Below are 17,799 nucleotides of genomic sequence, written 5' to 3'. Positions count from 1 at the left end.
CTAATGTAAGTGTATCTTGCAACAAAATGATAGAGAGTTCCCCAGCCACTACAACTAGTAATACACCCAATAGCCTCTCAACTCAGCAACCAACAGGTACTACTTCATTCTCTTCCACAAAGGGTGAAGCTACTACGACAACAATCCAATCAACAACAACAACCCCAACTCCCACATCCTCGGCTACAAAATTTACGTCAGCAATATCACCTAGTTTCAAAACAGCTTTAACTACTGACTCCAGTACCACTACAAGTACTTCGGAAACTGCTAGAGAATCAACAACAACGCCAACTCCCATATCCTCGACTACGACTCTTACTTCAGCAATGCCACCTAGTTCCAAAACAAGTACCTCGCTTATGACTACTAACCCAGCTTTAACTACTGACTCCAGTACCACTGCAAGCACTTCGCAGACTGGTGGTGAATCAACAACATCCAGTGTTATGGCATCGGCCAGCGATTCATCAACATCAGTTGAAAAAATGACAAAAAATCCAAGTTCTTCTTATACAGGATCTGAAGAGACATCCACTGAAACAACAACTTTATACGTAGCTCCAGATGGTCTATCAGACACACAAGGTAATCACCCTCTTTCTTTTGACATTTCTTTAGAACTATGAGTTAGTGTGAATCTTAAGAATGGGAATATCACGAAATTCTCTGACAGATGTGCACGATCTGTAATACATGTATATCAAAACTAAACTTTCGGTATAAAATATTGACGAAACATTTTTCCTTAATATTCACCGAAACAAAATTAAGATATTCTACGAACGTATTATAAACAATATTTTTTGACTTGCAGTTCAATATATCATTATTGGGGTAGCGGCTGGAGTTGTTGTCATCATCATTATTGTCATTATAATTATTATATGGTAAGTACATAATTATGTTCATAGCCATTAGTAAACTTTTAACATATTTGTTTAATAATTAACCACTTAAAGGGTGAGGTCTTAAGAGCATTCAATTAAAAATTCAATCTTTATAATTTAAAGGAAATTCAATATACAAATACACACGATAATGACAGTCTATGAACCTTTAGCTCTTGTTGTATAGTGATTTTCAATCTGACTGTGCAAAACGAAGAGCCTAAGAAGGAAAAGGCGTTAGGATAGAAGGAAAAACGAATTTCGTTTGTGTACACATTGGTGTGTAGGTAATATTACCCTTGACAGTTTGAATTCGATTAAGAGCATTGACCAAAACACCGCTGTCTGGGCAAAATTTTCCTCAGAGCACACTGTATGACTGGTGTCCGTCTTCATTGGCCCGGTTGGTACAGAAAAGTAGGACGTTAAACCCTACTTCATTTATTGTTTCAATTTAAATACATGTTACGTATATTTTTATTTTCTAGCATACGAAAGAAGAAAAGAAAAAATAATCCACCTAACGTTCCCTTGGAACATATAAATCCTGGTTTTACAGACGATGAGTCTGATTATGGAAACAATACTATCCATAACAACAAAAATACCATTAATCAAACTTCCAGTGACGACAATGGTCACTATGCTGTTGTTCCTGATGTTTATGACAGTAGAATTGCTAAAGTTCAACCGCTTCCAAGAGATGATTCTGCTGAAGATAATCACGTGACTCATGATGATTCGGTTACCGACCATTATGCTCTGGCTGATATCGACACACCAAAGACGACTAAAGCCCAAAAGCTTCCAAAGGATGCCTCTGCTGGAGATAATCACGTGACGGATGATGATTCGGTTATCGATCATTATACTCTGGCTGATATCGACACACCAAAGACGACTAAACAACAAAACACTACAACTGGGGAGATGGAGCAACACAAATCTATACCAAGTAGCATGAACCCAAAACACAAGTCTAAACGACAACCAATTTTACCAGTTGATGTAAAGGACTTGTATGCTGTCGTTAACAAACCTATAAAGGAAGGGAACCATGAACCAGAACATAGTCAAGACAGTATTGATGTTTTGTACGCTGTACCAAATAAACCAAAGAAGCAACAGGTCGGCGATTCTAGTACAACAGAAACTAAAGATGACATAGAGAACAAAGCCACTACCGAGGATAACGAATCCGCACTAAATGAAAGTACGAATATACTTCAAGAGACATCAACTATGGATACAGACAACCCCTTGAATTCAGCAACAGACACACGTACTGTAGAATCAACGGCGTTATAACCAGAAGGAATGACACGACTATCAGAAACTCAGATTTACTAAATGTATACCTTCTTGACACATACAATTACGCAGTAGTGGTCTACTGCTTTTCGCGCGAAAGACTCGGTACGAGCACCGTAGCCCTGTAACAAAATATCCCTTGATATGAGACAAGTCACATCAGTTTCTGTTTTTAAGTCAAAATCAAGAATATCTATTCACCCGGGCTTTTATCTAAGTTTACCTTATTTTATCATTATTGTTACTTTACATATTGGACATTTTACTCAATACTGCCCAATACTTAATGTTTTGTATTTTATTCTCTCATTTTGTTATATGCACATTCATGTAATGCGCATCTTGACATAAAAGATGTGCTATATAATTATATCCTAATAATAACACCATAAAATTATAAAATATGCCAGTGAAAAAGTGATATAAAGACGAAAGTTTAACGCGTGTGTGTGATGGAGGATTGTGGATGTTAATAATTAGTAGTTGATTTCGCGCCAAACAATGTATTAGAAAGACTATCAATCTCATAGCCACCCTCTCCACACCTTAATATATTTATATATATCATTCATATGTATTTACGCGAATATATTTATTTTTAAGCGTTTCAGCGTATAGCTGAAAATAGTTGCCTGTTCGTCGGTAATGACACATGAATATTAATTAGATGTGGCATGCACGTGTGTGCTTGTCTATAAGTGTCATTCTGGCTTCTGTCGTCGACTTGATAACTTCAAGTATAACAGTATGTTTGTCATGTAATGGGTTGAATAGGTTCATAGGTTTATATTTGTCTTATAAAATTTTTATCTCCGTTTTTTTGTAACTAACAATATTTATATTAACAATTGTATATATGCATTTAGTATAATATCTATTAATAACTGTTATTATTATGTACCAATAATTCAATAAACATCTGATCCAGCGTTGCGACAGGCTTAATGCATATTATTTGTTATTTATTGTTTGGATTGTATATGGGCGAGAACAGACGTCTCCAGTATTTCACGCCAAGCTCGACTTCCAATTGCCAAGGATGGCGCATGTGATGCTGAGATGAAAAATCACGGTACATGGACAAAATATTAATGTTCGCAAAGACCCCTTGTCAAATTACACAACCCTCACATAGCATACGTATCCACATAAATAAAGATTAACGTCTCTTAGTCCCAAACTGATTGATATCCCTCCTGTGGTTTTGAGTTCGTAATTTAGAGGATTGAAATATGGTATTTGTATTATTTCTGAATGAAAAATTATGAGTTCCATATTAGTGACAATAAAATGAGAACTAATGATATTCCAAACATAAATAATTTTACAATACTAGTGCATCATTACCAATCATTTGAATTGATTTGATAATAAATGCCGGAACAGGCCATGAACCAAACTATGCAGTTTCGATTGTCATGTGACGTTGCTACCGTAATAATCTATGCTACATCTAGTCAAAACTTTAAACACAGATAACTTCGCTTAGAATAAAGTAATTTGAATGGAATTTTTCATTAATTATTTTTGAACTCTTATAGCAAGAATGACCAGCTCTTTATCTAAATCTAACATCTGGTACATCTTTAAAAGAAAACTATTTTGTGGGGGACTTAGCATTGCAAAGCCAACAAAATAACACGTGGAAATAAATCGCTATAAAGACCATATTGTCATACGATATGTCTACACTATTACAAGACGTGTGCTATGTGCATTTGCTTAATCATTAAATGGGGTGAAATTGGACACAATCGAAAACTGTGTGCTGAGCTTCAACAAGATTCACACACGTAACAGTCATTTCTATACACCTATCGTGACGGGAAATAGCGTGTGGCTGTATTCTTTTATTAAGAAATTCTATTCATATCATACATAAAACAGGTTTTACATGGTATAATAGAGTCACTATCATTCAACCTTAAATATAAATACATTAACCATTCTCGTCAGTCAGAGAATTGTCCATAACTTATCACCCGTGAATTAATTCATTTTAGAGTTAGAGGTTAAATGCTGATGGATTTCGGTCAGCAAGCTATGGCAATCGATAAAATTCCTGATATTCGATTTAAATCTTTGGTTGACTTTATTTATATTGAACGCTTGCTATAGATACTGGTAAGGGACGATAGCTACAGGTATTTTCCTTCCTGGTTTAATTTACTCTACATTATGTTATGGTGGTTTCAATAAATTAACCAGAGATGAATATGACTGTTTATCAAAATGTGTTCTTCTTATTGTTCATATTACCATTATCTTTAGGTGAGGTAAATTATATACAAATAAGTATTTCTCAGGCAATAATTTGGTTGTCGTTTACAAGGACAACATTGAGAAGAGAGATGACTAATAATTCCATTTATTAAAAGTGGACGTGGACATGTAGGTTTACTACTAGTTACTTGATTTAGTAACAATTTGGGTGAAAATATAACTTTACTGCTTTTGTTTAAAATGATTTGATCAATGGTTATGTATTATTTCAGTTGTTATGTCATTTAATATTTCTATGTTTTTGTTGTTATTTATAGGAAATAGGTGCAAAAATAATACAGGTAATTAAAACATTACAGTAATCATGTTAAAAATATACATGTACACACTAGGCCGATAAGTATGCTTTTCTTTTCAGATAATGATAAAAGTCACAATTTTTTTTATTGATCAATATACAAGCATATAAGGAGGTAAATAAGAGTCAATCAGATGAACAAGAAATTTTTGATTATCTCGTATTTAATGAGCGCATGAAATTAATGAATAATATTAAAGCGAGCATGGAATTAATGAATAATATTAATGAGAGCATGACATTAATGAGAACATAGAATTAATAAATAATATTAATGAGAGCATAAAATTAATAAATAATATTAATGAGTGCATAAACAATTATTGGAAGCATGATAGGTTGAGTGTTTACAAAGGTATGAATTGAAGATTTCACAAACTTTGGCATTCTCTGTCGACGATATACACAAGCCGTCGCCTCCAGTATGTGTTGGGTAAAATCTTTTGGTGCAACCTCCTTTTGGTCTGATTGCATTCCTTACACATACGGCCTTTATTACGAAGAGCCTTTTTGGATTAGCACTGTTTTGTCTATATCCCTGAGCATCTTAGGTGGGTCTCATTCTACGCCAATTGAATCCAAGCCTGCCGATTAAATGTTAAATAATCAGTGGAATAAACCATGAAAAATTTGATAAAAATGGATGTGACGATTAAATTAGTGAATGATATAGCAGAGACAATTATATACAGTTTATCATATAAATAAATTTAGTCCATATTATATCTTCTTATTTTTATTTTAGTACCTGTGATCAATATGTGTAGTAATGAAGTAGAGACAGGATCTGGAGTATATCTAGATATAAATCTAAGACCTAGGGATAATGTCAACAACTGTTCCTGTATACTACAGTTAATACAACCTGGTACAGAACCATCTTACGAAATTGACTTTTATCCTGTCAACCAAGACATCAAATGGTGTTTCTATATTTTAACTATAAGCGGTGGAAGAAAAGAAGGGACATATGATTGTACAAAGGTAGTACCATTACCAGCAGTGCCAATTGGATTACAGCCTGGAGAAACAATAGATATAATATTAGAGAAAGAAAATAGTCAGGGTAATCAAGATTTTACCAGATGTATTAATATTCGATCAGGTACAACATTTCACCTAGATTTCTTCGTAATACATATATTTAAGCTTTCATATTACATATGAAAGCTTATTGTTTCTGTTAAGATTATTATTGTTATTTTTTTTTTGTGTTTTGTCCACAAATCGGATTTCTCAGAAACTAACCATAGGATCGTTCTGAAACTTTTACCTATCCCCCCAAAAATGGGTGGTGGCTGTTGATTAAATATATTTTCAAAACGTTTTACGAATCCGAAATCACCGAATTTTACGAAGGAATGCATTTGACCTACAATGCTGTAACTCTGTGACTATTTGACCTATTTTACTAATTCTTTTTTCTTTGAGTATCTTGAAACATTTACTTCAAATCTGCAATTTCGGATTTTGGCATTTCGAAAATTCGTCGCTGTCATTTCGAACCGGAAGTTATTACCAATTTGACAACTTCTTTAATAGTTGTGCGATTTTCGTGAAATTTAGAATGTTAGTAGATCTTGCCAATGCGACTTCAATGATGTCCTTGGAAATTTTCTAAATTATCTCCCCTTGGTGAAATTAAGGATCAAAGTTTTCAAAAAAATCGACGAAATATAGGTCAGATTGCCTTGAAATTTTTTTTCTGTCGAGCAAACCGGAAGTGCCACCATCTCAAAATGTGAAAAGTCCATACGGCTTTTGCAATATTTTACTTAAAGACATAAGAGTTACATTTTCTGAATGCTCGAAGGAAAGCCTAAAAATCTATCGGTTTAGAATTTTGATTTAGGTCAACTGATGGACGCCATTTTGAAATGAAAATGAAAATTAGTGAAAAATCCACATTTATGGGCTTGAAAACATACACAATTGGTCGTGGCTTAGAGAATCTGTCTCCTATTACCGAAATTAATACATTTGAGGATAGCCTGGATCATGGTCGAATGTTTGGTATTTGAATATTTCAAAAATTCGAATTTCTCCTTTGATGTTTTCCGTGCCGACAAGGTTGTTTTCGAGTTTAGCTGGTTTTGATTTCGCGCATGCGCTACACAGGAACCAACGGTACCATGAGTACTAAATTCCGGCGAGCAACTTTTCACGTTGGTACCTAGGCACCCTGAAAATTTCAAGGTGATACCTGCATTCGTTCAAGTCGTTTGTTCTTGTCACCTGCCTTTCGTCGTTTTTTTTTTCCAAGTCAATTTACGGCTTCCATGAGGGGAAAAAAGTGGAATTTCGCCGTGACACCGGCACCGATTGTCCGAAAACCATGAAATTTGGACACAATACGCCCATTACCACCCCGGACTCTGTGCTTTACCCCCATTTTGATCCCATTAAAAAAAAAGAGTTTTAGCAAAAAAACGATTTTCGGAATTTAATATTGGTTTTAACCCTGTAATACCCAGACATGATATATTATTATAATCCCTATGAAATATTTTAATTATTTACTGCTATAATATGAATTATCACTTATTCCCCGTTAAATAAATATCAGTCACCTGGTGCCGCTGTACAACTTAAAGGACACTGGCCTCAAGTCAATTTACGGAGAGAGAGAGAGAGAGAAATGGGGTTTAACGTCCACTCAACACAAACTAGGTCATTTCGGGACCAACATATGGTTTAATTTTATTTCAATAATTCGCTTGCGCGTAGGGGTCTTTAGCAGTGGGAGGAAACCGGAGGACCCGGAGAAAACCCACAAGGTTGGACAGGCGACCCTACTCCTTGCGTCAATTTACGGCTTCCATGAGGGGAAAAAGTGGAATTTCGCCGTGACACCGGCACCGATTGTCCGAAAACCATGAAATTAGGACACAATACGCCCATTACCACCCCTGACTCTGTGCTTTACCCCCATTTTGATCACATTAAAAAGAAAAGAGTTTTAGCAAAAAAACAATTTTCGGAATTTAATATTGGTTTTAATTAATTTTGAAATTGGAAATGCAAAGAGATTTTATCGCCTCTTCCGTATGTGATAGGTATTGGTACTATACACATTATACTTAAAAGACAATTTTTTAAACTGACCGTAACGATGCATCGACACTAGAAACCGAAATCGCCTATTTTGACCTATTTTGACTGCTGGGGTATCTTTCCGTACGTGACAAGGAGTAGGTCGCCCGTCCAACCTGTGTATTTTTTCAGGATCACCCGGTTTCCCCCCACTGCTAGACCCCTACGCGCAAGCGAATTATTGAAATAAAATTGAACCATACGTTAGTCCCGAAATGACCTAGTTTGTGTCGAGTGGTCGATCAACCCCATTTCGCTCTCTCAATTTTAGCACTCCTAACTCTAAAACTAAATGCAAGGAACGGGCCTATTTACAGAGGTCACAATTTTAACCTACATGCACACCTACATGATATACATATTATTATAATCCCTATGGGATATTTTAATTATTTACTGTTATAATATGAATTATCACTTATTCCCCGTTAAATAAATATCGGTCACCGGGTGCAGCTGTACAACTTCAAGGACCTTGGCCTCAAGTGCATGGGACCAACTCTACATTTTCTGAAATGTCAATAAAAGCCCTGGAATGATTTCATTTAAAAAAAATAATCAGAAAGTAAATCTAGTTTTATTTATATGCTATTTGTTGCCAGAAAATATATTTTGTTACGAGTCTAATTCAAATTTAAAAATAAACAATGGGTCTGAGGCATATTTTATTGATATATAGAAATTAATGCAGTGTTCTCATTATGTGATAAAAGAGTGCCAGAAATGTCTCGAAATTCAGCCATTTGTGTATTTAGTATATCAAGTATATGTGTAGCTCTGATTTGTGTGATTTGTGTACACCCCGCTCCCCCCCCCCCTCCTCGTGTCACTATCATGTACATATCAATTCTGCTGCCAACCCACCCACGCGAACATGACTAAATTATGAAACATTGTCTAGTCGTTTGTATGTTACGACAAAACGAGGCCAGCGTGGCTCATTTGCTGCAGAACGGAAGGCCTTGCAAGGATTAGTGTCTAGTCGTTTGGATGGTACGAAAACCCGAGGTCAAAGTGGTTCCCCGTTGGCAGTGGTGAAGTATGGAAGGCCTAGCAAGGATCTGTGTCTAGTCGTTTCGATGGGACGAAAAACGCCCGTCCCCTCGTCCATGGTACAAGGATTAGTGCCTAGTCGCTTGGATGGTATGCAAAACAGAGGTCCCCGTTCTCTCCCTTTGTCTGTGGTTCTTGACCGAAGGCCCGACAACTAACTTTGCGTGCAGTTTTTTAGGTAGGACGAAAAATCGAAATCCTGTGTGCATATTGGCGTGCACGAAAAATAACCTTTTGCATTTGGAATTTTATGCACCCACCCCACCCTCGAACAACGCTTAACATAACATTTTGTTTTCACTACCTACATTGTAAAATTTGTTTGATTTCAGATGACTTAGCCCCGGTTTTTCACAGTGAAAGATTTTGATGAAACTTGACATGCATGTTTATAACCCAAAGATATGGTTCCTTTCGATATTTGCGCATAACTTCATGAATTATGGTCCCTGATTGTAAGAAAAATCACTTTATATTTCGCGTGTTCTCTATCTATCTCTCGGAAATGGAATATGGAAATACACAAGCTAGCTAGTGTATTACAGGTTGGTGGTGGTGGGGATGAGGTCTTCTATTTGCAATGATTTTTTGACTACAAAATATACGCTCTAACTCATTACTCAAACTACAGCAAAAAAAAAGCGGAACGGAAACCCGATTTTATATATTCTTACAATAGCAACGCACTTCGGGATTAACTTAGAAATGGTTCCACTACTGATGTCTTCCGCCTTACTCCTGCCACAGTAGTGGCTTGTCCTACGGAGTTCCTTTCCGCAAGTTTTTTTTAGTCAAATGACTACAAAAAGGTTACTGGCCTATGTATAGCTCCCTTAATTTACACATAAACTGACCTAAAACTGCACTGCACATATAATAAACCAATTCCCATTGAAATAAAGGTGAAGCCGTACCGCATAATTATATGATTTGATGAAACCCAACTGCTACCTGAAGTTTCTCGCCTATCGAAGTTATAATATCCGCCGGTGTCATGGCGGCTCGCACATCATAAGAATCATTGCTTTGAAAATGTAGAACGCATTAACACAAAGAAAAACTGATGGGTAACTAGTTTAGTGGTCCAGTCTTCACTATAATTTGTGATAGAATTACTTATTTAAAAAAAACTGAATGATGTAAAAATAAAAATGGTTGGAGTGCCCAAGTTTAGATTTGTCGTTGATTTCATAAAGATGTTAGGATATAGAACGTTAAATACTGTGTGATTCAACATGGCGGCCGAGGGGTTTAATATGATATAAGTACGAAATACATGTACATGTAGTACCAAATGGTTTATATGTATGAGAGTCAAGGTTTGGACTAAATGTCTTGGGGAAGTAGGGGGCGACTAGCATGTGCCTCTCTTTAGTGGACCGATGTGAGATTGCCCATTGTATTAACTGGACGGGTAGGCCTATTCACCTTCAGTTATGTGTCAATGTCAAATAAGCGGCTTCGTATCAACACGGTCGGCTCTGGGCCGGTTTAATTCTACGTATCTCTCGTAGCTGAGAGAAAAAAGATTTTTTAGCCCAGAGAATATCTTCCGTCAGAGTGGTTGTTGATTCATAGATTCTAATAACCCCTTTTGAAGTTTATATGAAAGCTTTGATATCTGCTATGCAGATCTAGTTATTATTTTATTATTATTACAGCATATTTATAGTGCACCCTTTCATATAACATGTTCAGAGGCACTTTACAAAGTGACAATGTAAATCATACATAAACAACAAGATTATGGGCATGTTAACGATTGTATACAGAGTCAGTTAAAAGCCTGATTAAATAAATGTGTTTTAAGTTGTTTTTTTAAAAGAATATAGAGATGTACAACATCTTAAACTAAATGGTAGATTATTCCATAAAACAGGTGCTTGATAACTAAAAGAGCGCTGACCATAAGAGACTAGTTGAACAGTTTTGGGCTTTAAAAGTAGTTTAAATAGTTCAAAGACATTTGGAATTCGAAATAAGAGTAGGCCGTAGAGTCGCTGTCTGGATAAAATTTCCCTCATGTCCATTTTCGTTATTAGCTGCAATATAATAGTATAGAGAGTGGTCACTCGTCAAACCATTTACCAATTTTTGTAGAAACGACTTGTTAATTTTAGTAACATGTTATTTGCAGGTACTGGCACTTCTTTTACTATAAATTGTTCATTACCCAACAATCAAACACCACCTATAGTACCCACAGCCTATGTATCACCAGTAACCACTAGAGATACCTATACTGCAATTACTTCCACCTCGAAATTAGGTGGCCGTAAGACCGACAATACACAGGAAACACATAGTAAGCAATTTTATGGCATCTTGTTGACAAACTTTTGATTATCACTGCTGCAATGTCCCGTATATGATACTCATGCACCGCCCCTACCACGTCCCCAAATTATGCTTCCGTTAAAGATTTTCTTTTTAAGATTGTATCTAATTATACAATGTTATAGTATCATTTTCTTTATCTGCCATTGTCTATTAGCTATTTGAACTCCCCAAATGCAATTTTTGTTACTCAACCCGGATATTGGGTAAAACCCCAGCAATGATCTAACATTATTTCTCCAATTCGTTTTCCAGATCCCCAATAAAAATAATTCAATAGATTTCATTTTCAAAACTTTCCGATCAATGTCATAAAAACTGGGTATGCGTAAAAGTGGCGAAATGTTGTGTTGAAAATATTTAGATAAAAAGCAATTTAGACTAAATTTTCTAGAATTATTGAAAAAGAAACTCCTTTATGTCGGCCAATATATGTCCCCCAACGACGCATTATGTAAGATTTAAATAAAGAGCTCACAGTTCTGTCTATAATAGTTTAAAAATAGATAATGAAAAATTGTTTCATTCTGGGCGAAGTTTTGACTGTTTGGAGAACAGCGGATTCTCGCTTGCTGTTATCCATATTAAATTAAAATACGATCTCGTTTCAATCCATTGAAAATCATGAGCATTTGATGACCTTGAGCGTTGATTATGGACTTGTCATGTTAATAAATGTCTAATTAATACGAAAACGTATACATTATGGTATGCTCAAATTGGCTGAAGCATTATTTATTGTGACTTTTCTATCCTAATTTGGGGGGTTGGATGGCTGAATGGTTAGCGTGCGCGCGCTGTATCATAAAGCCTGTCATTGAGTCGACTGGCGTGGTTTCGAATCCCCGGTTGTACGTGACAAGGAGTACGGTCGCCTGTCCAACCTCGTGGGGTTTCTCCGGGTCCTCCGGTTTCCTCCCACTGCTAAAGACCCCTACGCGCAAGTGAATTATTGAAATAAAATTAAAAACCATATGTTAGTCCCGAAATGACCTAGTTTGTGTCGAGTGGACGTTAAACCCCATTTCTCTCTCTCTCTTTCTATCTTAATTTACCCCGTTTCTATATAATTTATGTTTCTATCTGTAAATTGTTCAAATCCTTTGCTTGATAAGGACTAGGGAATAAGAAATAAATCTTTTAAGTAACATGTATTCCATATAAATGTGCCTTGTGTTATTTTCTATTTGTGGTTGGAGCTATAGTTGGTGGAGTAGTTGGTGCCATTGTCTTCATTGGTATAATTATAGTCATCGTTTTAGTTATATGGCAAGTATATTTTATGAAATATACATGTAATTGATCTTGGATTGTTTGCTAACAACCCGATTATGGGTGCTGAATGACGTCGAAACTACATTTACCAGCTTTATTAAGCTTCAAGTAATGAGATATGTCATGCAGAAAGACTGGGTAGATCTGTCTTCTATAACAATTGTTAAACGACTTTTTTGTGAATAAAAGGAAATATAAATCCCAATCCAGACCTAATATCATATATGAAGACATAATAAAATTACGTTTTCGACAAAATGACCCCTTTGACACTCCTTCCCTCATCCCCCACCCCCAAGGCGAGACTTGGATAGAGTGACAAAGTGTTACCGTTTGACGAGCCACTAACTAAGGGTGATTTATTCTCACATTATGCAGGCAATAGAAATTGCTGTATTCATGCTCGATTTCCTTCTGTTTTGTGTTTGTACATTTGTGTTGTGTTAAATTACACTCTGATATTATTTCATATTTCCTCCCTTGCCGCTATTACATTGACCCTCAAGACCCGGGGTATACTAACTTGACTTCAACATTAAAATGCCTTACGTAAGATATGCATAAAAAGCTGAGAGCTAAAATAGTTTTAAAAGATTATATACTGAAAACAGAATGTGTTGAAATTTCAATCAAATTACGTCATTCCGAGCGGAGTTATTGTTGTTAGAAGAAAGTGTACTCTCGATTGACACTACTACCGTTGTTACGATAAAGACAAATCTCGATTATCCATTTTTTTTATTAGATAATTTACTAGCAATCGTGTTTAAATCCGTTGAAAGTTAAAATCATCCGATGGTCTAGAGTGCTGATTATGAGCTTGGGGTGTGAATAAATGTCTAAGTAATGATTTATATAACCTTTGAGGCCAAACGAAAGATCTGTATTATGCGAATTTAGCTCTTACATACTGCATCTTTAACAATATGAGTTAATAATATGGTTACTTATAATTTGCGGTGCAAATAAATCGCCACGGAAACTGACTGTAGACTATGCGTGATCAAGTATGCGTCACACTGATCACACTTTCAGGTACATGAGGGTACTTTGCATTTTATTGCATGTTAATTTGATTATGTCATTATTGCCCGCAGTGTTGTTAAACGTATATTTTGTGGTTTAACATTTATGGGAATTGTGGCGTCTGGAGGTGTGGAAGATGACGATATACTAAATCATGAATGAAGACATTACCCTATAAGGCCAAACACTATTACAGTTTTTTGTTGTTGTTGTTTTGTTGGGTTTTTTTCCTTTTGTCGGGAGGCGGGGGGGGGGGGGCAAATGTAATGCAGTAGCCATTTGATTCCATATTTATATTTTATATAGCCTTCGTAAAGTAAGAAAAGAAAGGGGAGATCCAAGTGGACAAATATCTATGGTTAATTCTGGTTTTGTCCACGATTATGAGAATGTGGTAGGTGAACAGTTGGACAGCTCCCCTGTTAATGATCATCGGCTGTCAAACCACTATCGTGAGATATCTGATACTAGCCGTGTAGCTGTAGTTAAACCACTACCTAGGGTTGTCCAAACTGAGGGTACTTATAATAGTGTTGATGAACTACCTGTTTCAGACCACTACAATGAGGTTACTCTATCTCCAGGTGACATACCACAAAGAACACATAATGAACCGATAGACCATTACACCGTGGTTGATCTGTCAGCTGAAGATGGTGCTTCACGGATTGTAAATATTACCAAACCAAAACCACCTCCACCCGATCTTGCTACAAAACCAAAGACATCCCAAAAACCAAAATTTCCAGTGAACGTTAAGGTACTGTATGGTGTGGTGAACAAACCTAAGAAGACTAAAGAAGATTCATCAACCGATGGCAGTGCACCAAAACAAGTGGGAGATATATATGCGGTGGTCAACAAACCAAATAAAGAGGCGCAAGTCAAGAAACCAGATGTAGAATATGCGGTGGTCAATAAAAATAGATAGATAACTTACGTTGTTAACAGAACACAATTTTTGTGACACAATTACTAGTTTTGTTATAAAAACAGTTTACTAAACGTCATTTTGCTTGATAACGATACTAGGATACTTGTCGAAACGTGGTGCTTTTAGAATAAATCTGGTTCTCATTCGCTTAGTATCGCTTAAACATTATACTTATTTTGTTCGACATTCAAACCAGGTTGACATAACATTAGATATTATGAATATTATACCCTTGTTATCATGTACACTTTATTGCCTTTTAAAGTTTATCAAAACTCTAAAATTATATATTCCTCGGTGGATACTAACACTGTTGATGTCAAAGCTTACATTCACACTTTTATTAAACGCTATAATCTGTTTGGTTTGTATGGCAATCAGTTTTCTTCACTCTAACAAAGTCAGGATGATGTTATCACCAAGTCCAATATCAATACACCAGCTATATAAATAGCTTTAATTATATCTTTAATCTATAGTATTATTTGAAATCCCTTTCCGGGATGTCAGGGAGTCAAATGTATATCATAATATATGAATGAGCATTCAAGGAAATTAATTTGTAATGTGAAACGTCATATGACTTCAGGGCATGGTCAGCTTCCCATGGCACCCCGCGGATGCATTCGGATACAATATATTCAAAATTAATTATTAATCAAAAATATACATTCCAACGTTTATCATATTATTAACGATAAATACATGTAGCTATATTTTTTTTAAATCACATAGTATGTCCCGTAAATATAACATATGATTTGATCTGGGCTGAACAAAAAATTGAAAATTGACCACTTGCCTATAAGGTCATTGGATGGCCGAAGACCAAGTCCTAAACCAGTAATTTCAGTGGTCTGGTCCTGTATAAGCCGTGTAGTATAAGCTTATAACTGTGTTATTTATTTAATATTGATAATGTATTCTGTTATAAGTTGATATTTTCCATATTTTGTTCTATCCCGTTTTATTTATGTGCTCAGTTTATTCACATACATGCAGCTTTATGTACATACAATATATATGGTTAATTTTATGTAATGTTTTATATATCTTGATATTAAACTCCTATCTACGGAAAATAAAATGTTATATATTAGCTGTATTGGCATGCAATACCCACCAGCTACTGTAAAACGGAGGTTCCTATTCACTCTTCCTTTAAAGGTTGATAGTATCTATTTCGACCAACCATCTATCTATACAGGAATAGGAATATAAATCATACATGTTGCCAGAGGGGTCATTGGGGAACTAGATGCTCTTCATTGTTCTGCAACCCCGACAAATCATTATTGAGGCAGTGTGGGTATGTCAAAGTATGTATATGTGTAGGGTTGGAGTGTGGTGCGTGTGTTTGAAAGGGGTGGGGGCACTGCAGCAGTCATTTATATATTCTTCCATCATCTTCAGTCTTTACACTATCAAAAGGCGTAGTCGACAGAGCACCTACCTGCGTGTTGCACCTTAGTCTTTATATTTTGGTAGTACAGAATGAAAACAGTGAGCATACCTACATTCACATCTTGGACTTTTCGTGTGGGCTATACAACCCTGAATCTACAACGAAGTCGGGAGAGGGTAAATTACCGTTTTTAGTCATCATTTTAAAAATTTGTCTAAATAGTTCAGTTTACTAAGAGTGGCAGTTGGCCGAAATGTTTAACGCGTGCGCGTTGGATCATAAAGTCCAGTGGCGTGGTTTCGATTCGCCGCTTGTGCGTGAAAACGGGTAGGGTCGCCTGACCAACCTCGTGGGTTGTCCTCCGGTTTCTGTCTGCCCACAGCTAAAGACCACATGTTTGTCACGAAATGACCTAGTTTCTGGACGTTAAATCTCTCTCTCTCTCTCTCTCTCTCTCTCTCTCTCTCTCTCAATTAATTAAATATGCACAAACCTAATCTGTTCCAAAATATAGAAGTAAAGGGTTAAAACACATCTTTCTTCGATGTTTCAATTCAACAAAGTATTTGAAACCGGACTATGGTGTTCTTGTGATTTGGAACATAATACTTTAGTCAAAAGATGTAATAGGTAACTCCATCCTGCCCTGTGAATAAAAATGTCAATTTATAAATTCAACCTAGTATCTGTTTAATAAAAATGACAGAAAGGACTATAAATGCATTAAAACAATATGACATTGGATGTCACATGAAAAAGAACCATACAAAACAGACCTTTGTCTATAGCAGGTGGGTAGGATTCATTAACTGTCTGGCGTAATCACTTGCATGTCTTTGTGTGATTTATTGGTTTACACGTTTAAAATTCCACCGCTGGTTTTCCATAGAATTTACAGTTTAGTTTTAACGTAACCGCCAGAAGAGTCGCATCAACGGGGACTTAAGTTTTGTGAGCTTCAAGATGGCAGGGTTATATCTAGTTTGTTTTCTCATTACAAATTGTGTGCTGGTTGAAGTAGTGGGTAAGTGAATTAATATAATTAAGAATTTTATTTGAATCTGTATAACTATATTAAAATCGGATTGACAGTTTAACTATAGATCATTTAGGCTCGGACCTACGTGGCAAGGAATGGGCATCTCTAAAATTCGAGGCAAGTGAGGGGACACTTAAAGTAGCTAAGTCTCTAACTCATTATAATCCAAAGTCTTCGACATTGAAAACACGAATTATTTGTTAATTTAAATCAACATTAATGTTCTGATCTTACCAGGAAAAGATGGGCTTCTGGTATCCAATAATTAAGACAAAATAAACATCTTACCGTTGGTACACGAATCGTGAACCATGGGGCATTCAGCGCCATTTTTAACAAGGGACTCGAAGAAAGAGGCTAGATATATTCCACAAGTCATGTCAAACGGTGACGTCATATTTTTATCTGGAGAGCATGCGCAATAAATACTATCGGTATAGAGTGAAATAACCAGACGCTAGAGATTGCCATTGGATTGAGACTTCTGGCGTATTTCGCCGAACATAACTGATAAGATATTGCAGTAAAAACAGAAACGATTGAATGTAAATCAGTTTGTATACATTCACATTACATTATTATATACGTCGCGACCCATTTGTGTCAATTTCTAGATCCAAAATATTAGCGATAAGTCTCGTCGTCTATACAAATAATTTCGAAATTTAAGAAAAGATCAAAAGTGCTACAAATTTAAAGAAAGTATATTAGAATCCATGTTGTAATTTTTGCTGACTAAATCTTTGTAGGTTACGGATTAGGATTTAAATTAAGATAAGGGTCTCGTCAGCACATAGTCATCATCAGACTGATATATGCCTATCTGAATAAATGTCCTTCATATGTTTACGTGTA

At 35.9% G+C, this 17,799-nt stretch overlaps 1 protein-coding gene across 1 annotated transcript; it reads left to right on the top strand.

Moving 5' to 3' along the window:
- Positions 1-3,097, top strand: LOC126810900 (uncharacterized). The gene is made up of 3 exons (XM_050536259.2): positions 1-588; positions 818-890; positions 1,379-3,097. The coding sequence occupies exons 1-3, from the start codon at positions 27-29 to the stop codon at positions 2,196-2,198; spliced, it is 1,455 nt and encodes a 484-aa protein (XP_050392216.1). The 5' UTR covers positions 1-26; the 3' UTR covers positions 2,199-3,097.
- Positions 3,098-17,799: the final 14,702 nt, after the last annotated feature.

This window comes from Patella vulgata, chromosome 2 (assembly GCF_932274485.2).
Source record: "Patella vulgata chromosome 2, xgPatVulg1.2, whole genome shotgun sequence".
Taxonomy (NCBI): Eukaryota; Metazoa; Mollusca; class Gastropoda; family Patellidae; genus Patella; species Patella vulgata.
Note: the sequence above shows the minus strand (reverse complement) of the source record. Positions and strands in the feature narration are given on the sequence as shown.

What these genes read in the sequence shown, in the direction of transcription:
- LOC126810900 (XM_050536259.2), top strand. Translation starts at nt 27, where the DNA reads ATGATAGAGAGTTCCCCAGCCACTACAACTAGTAATACACCCAATAGC. An exon ending in TGGTCTATCAGACACACAAG is followed by an intron (nt 589 to 817) that starts GTAATCACCCTC and finishes TTTGACTTGCAG; the next exon opens with TTCAATATATCATTATTGGG. An exon ending in GTCATTATAATTATTATATG is followed by an intron (nt 891 to 1,378) that starts GTAAGTACATAA and finishes TTTATTTTCTAG; the next exon opens with CATACGAAAGAAGAAAAGAA.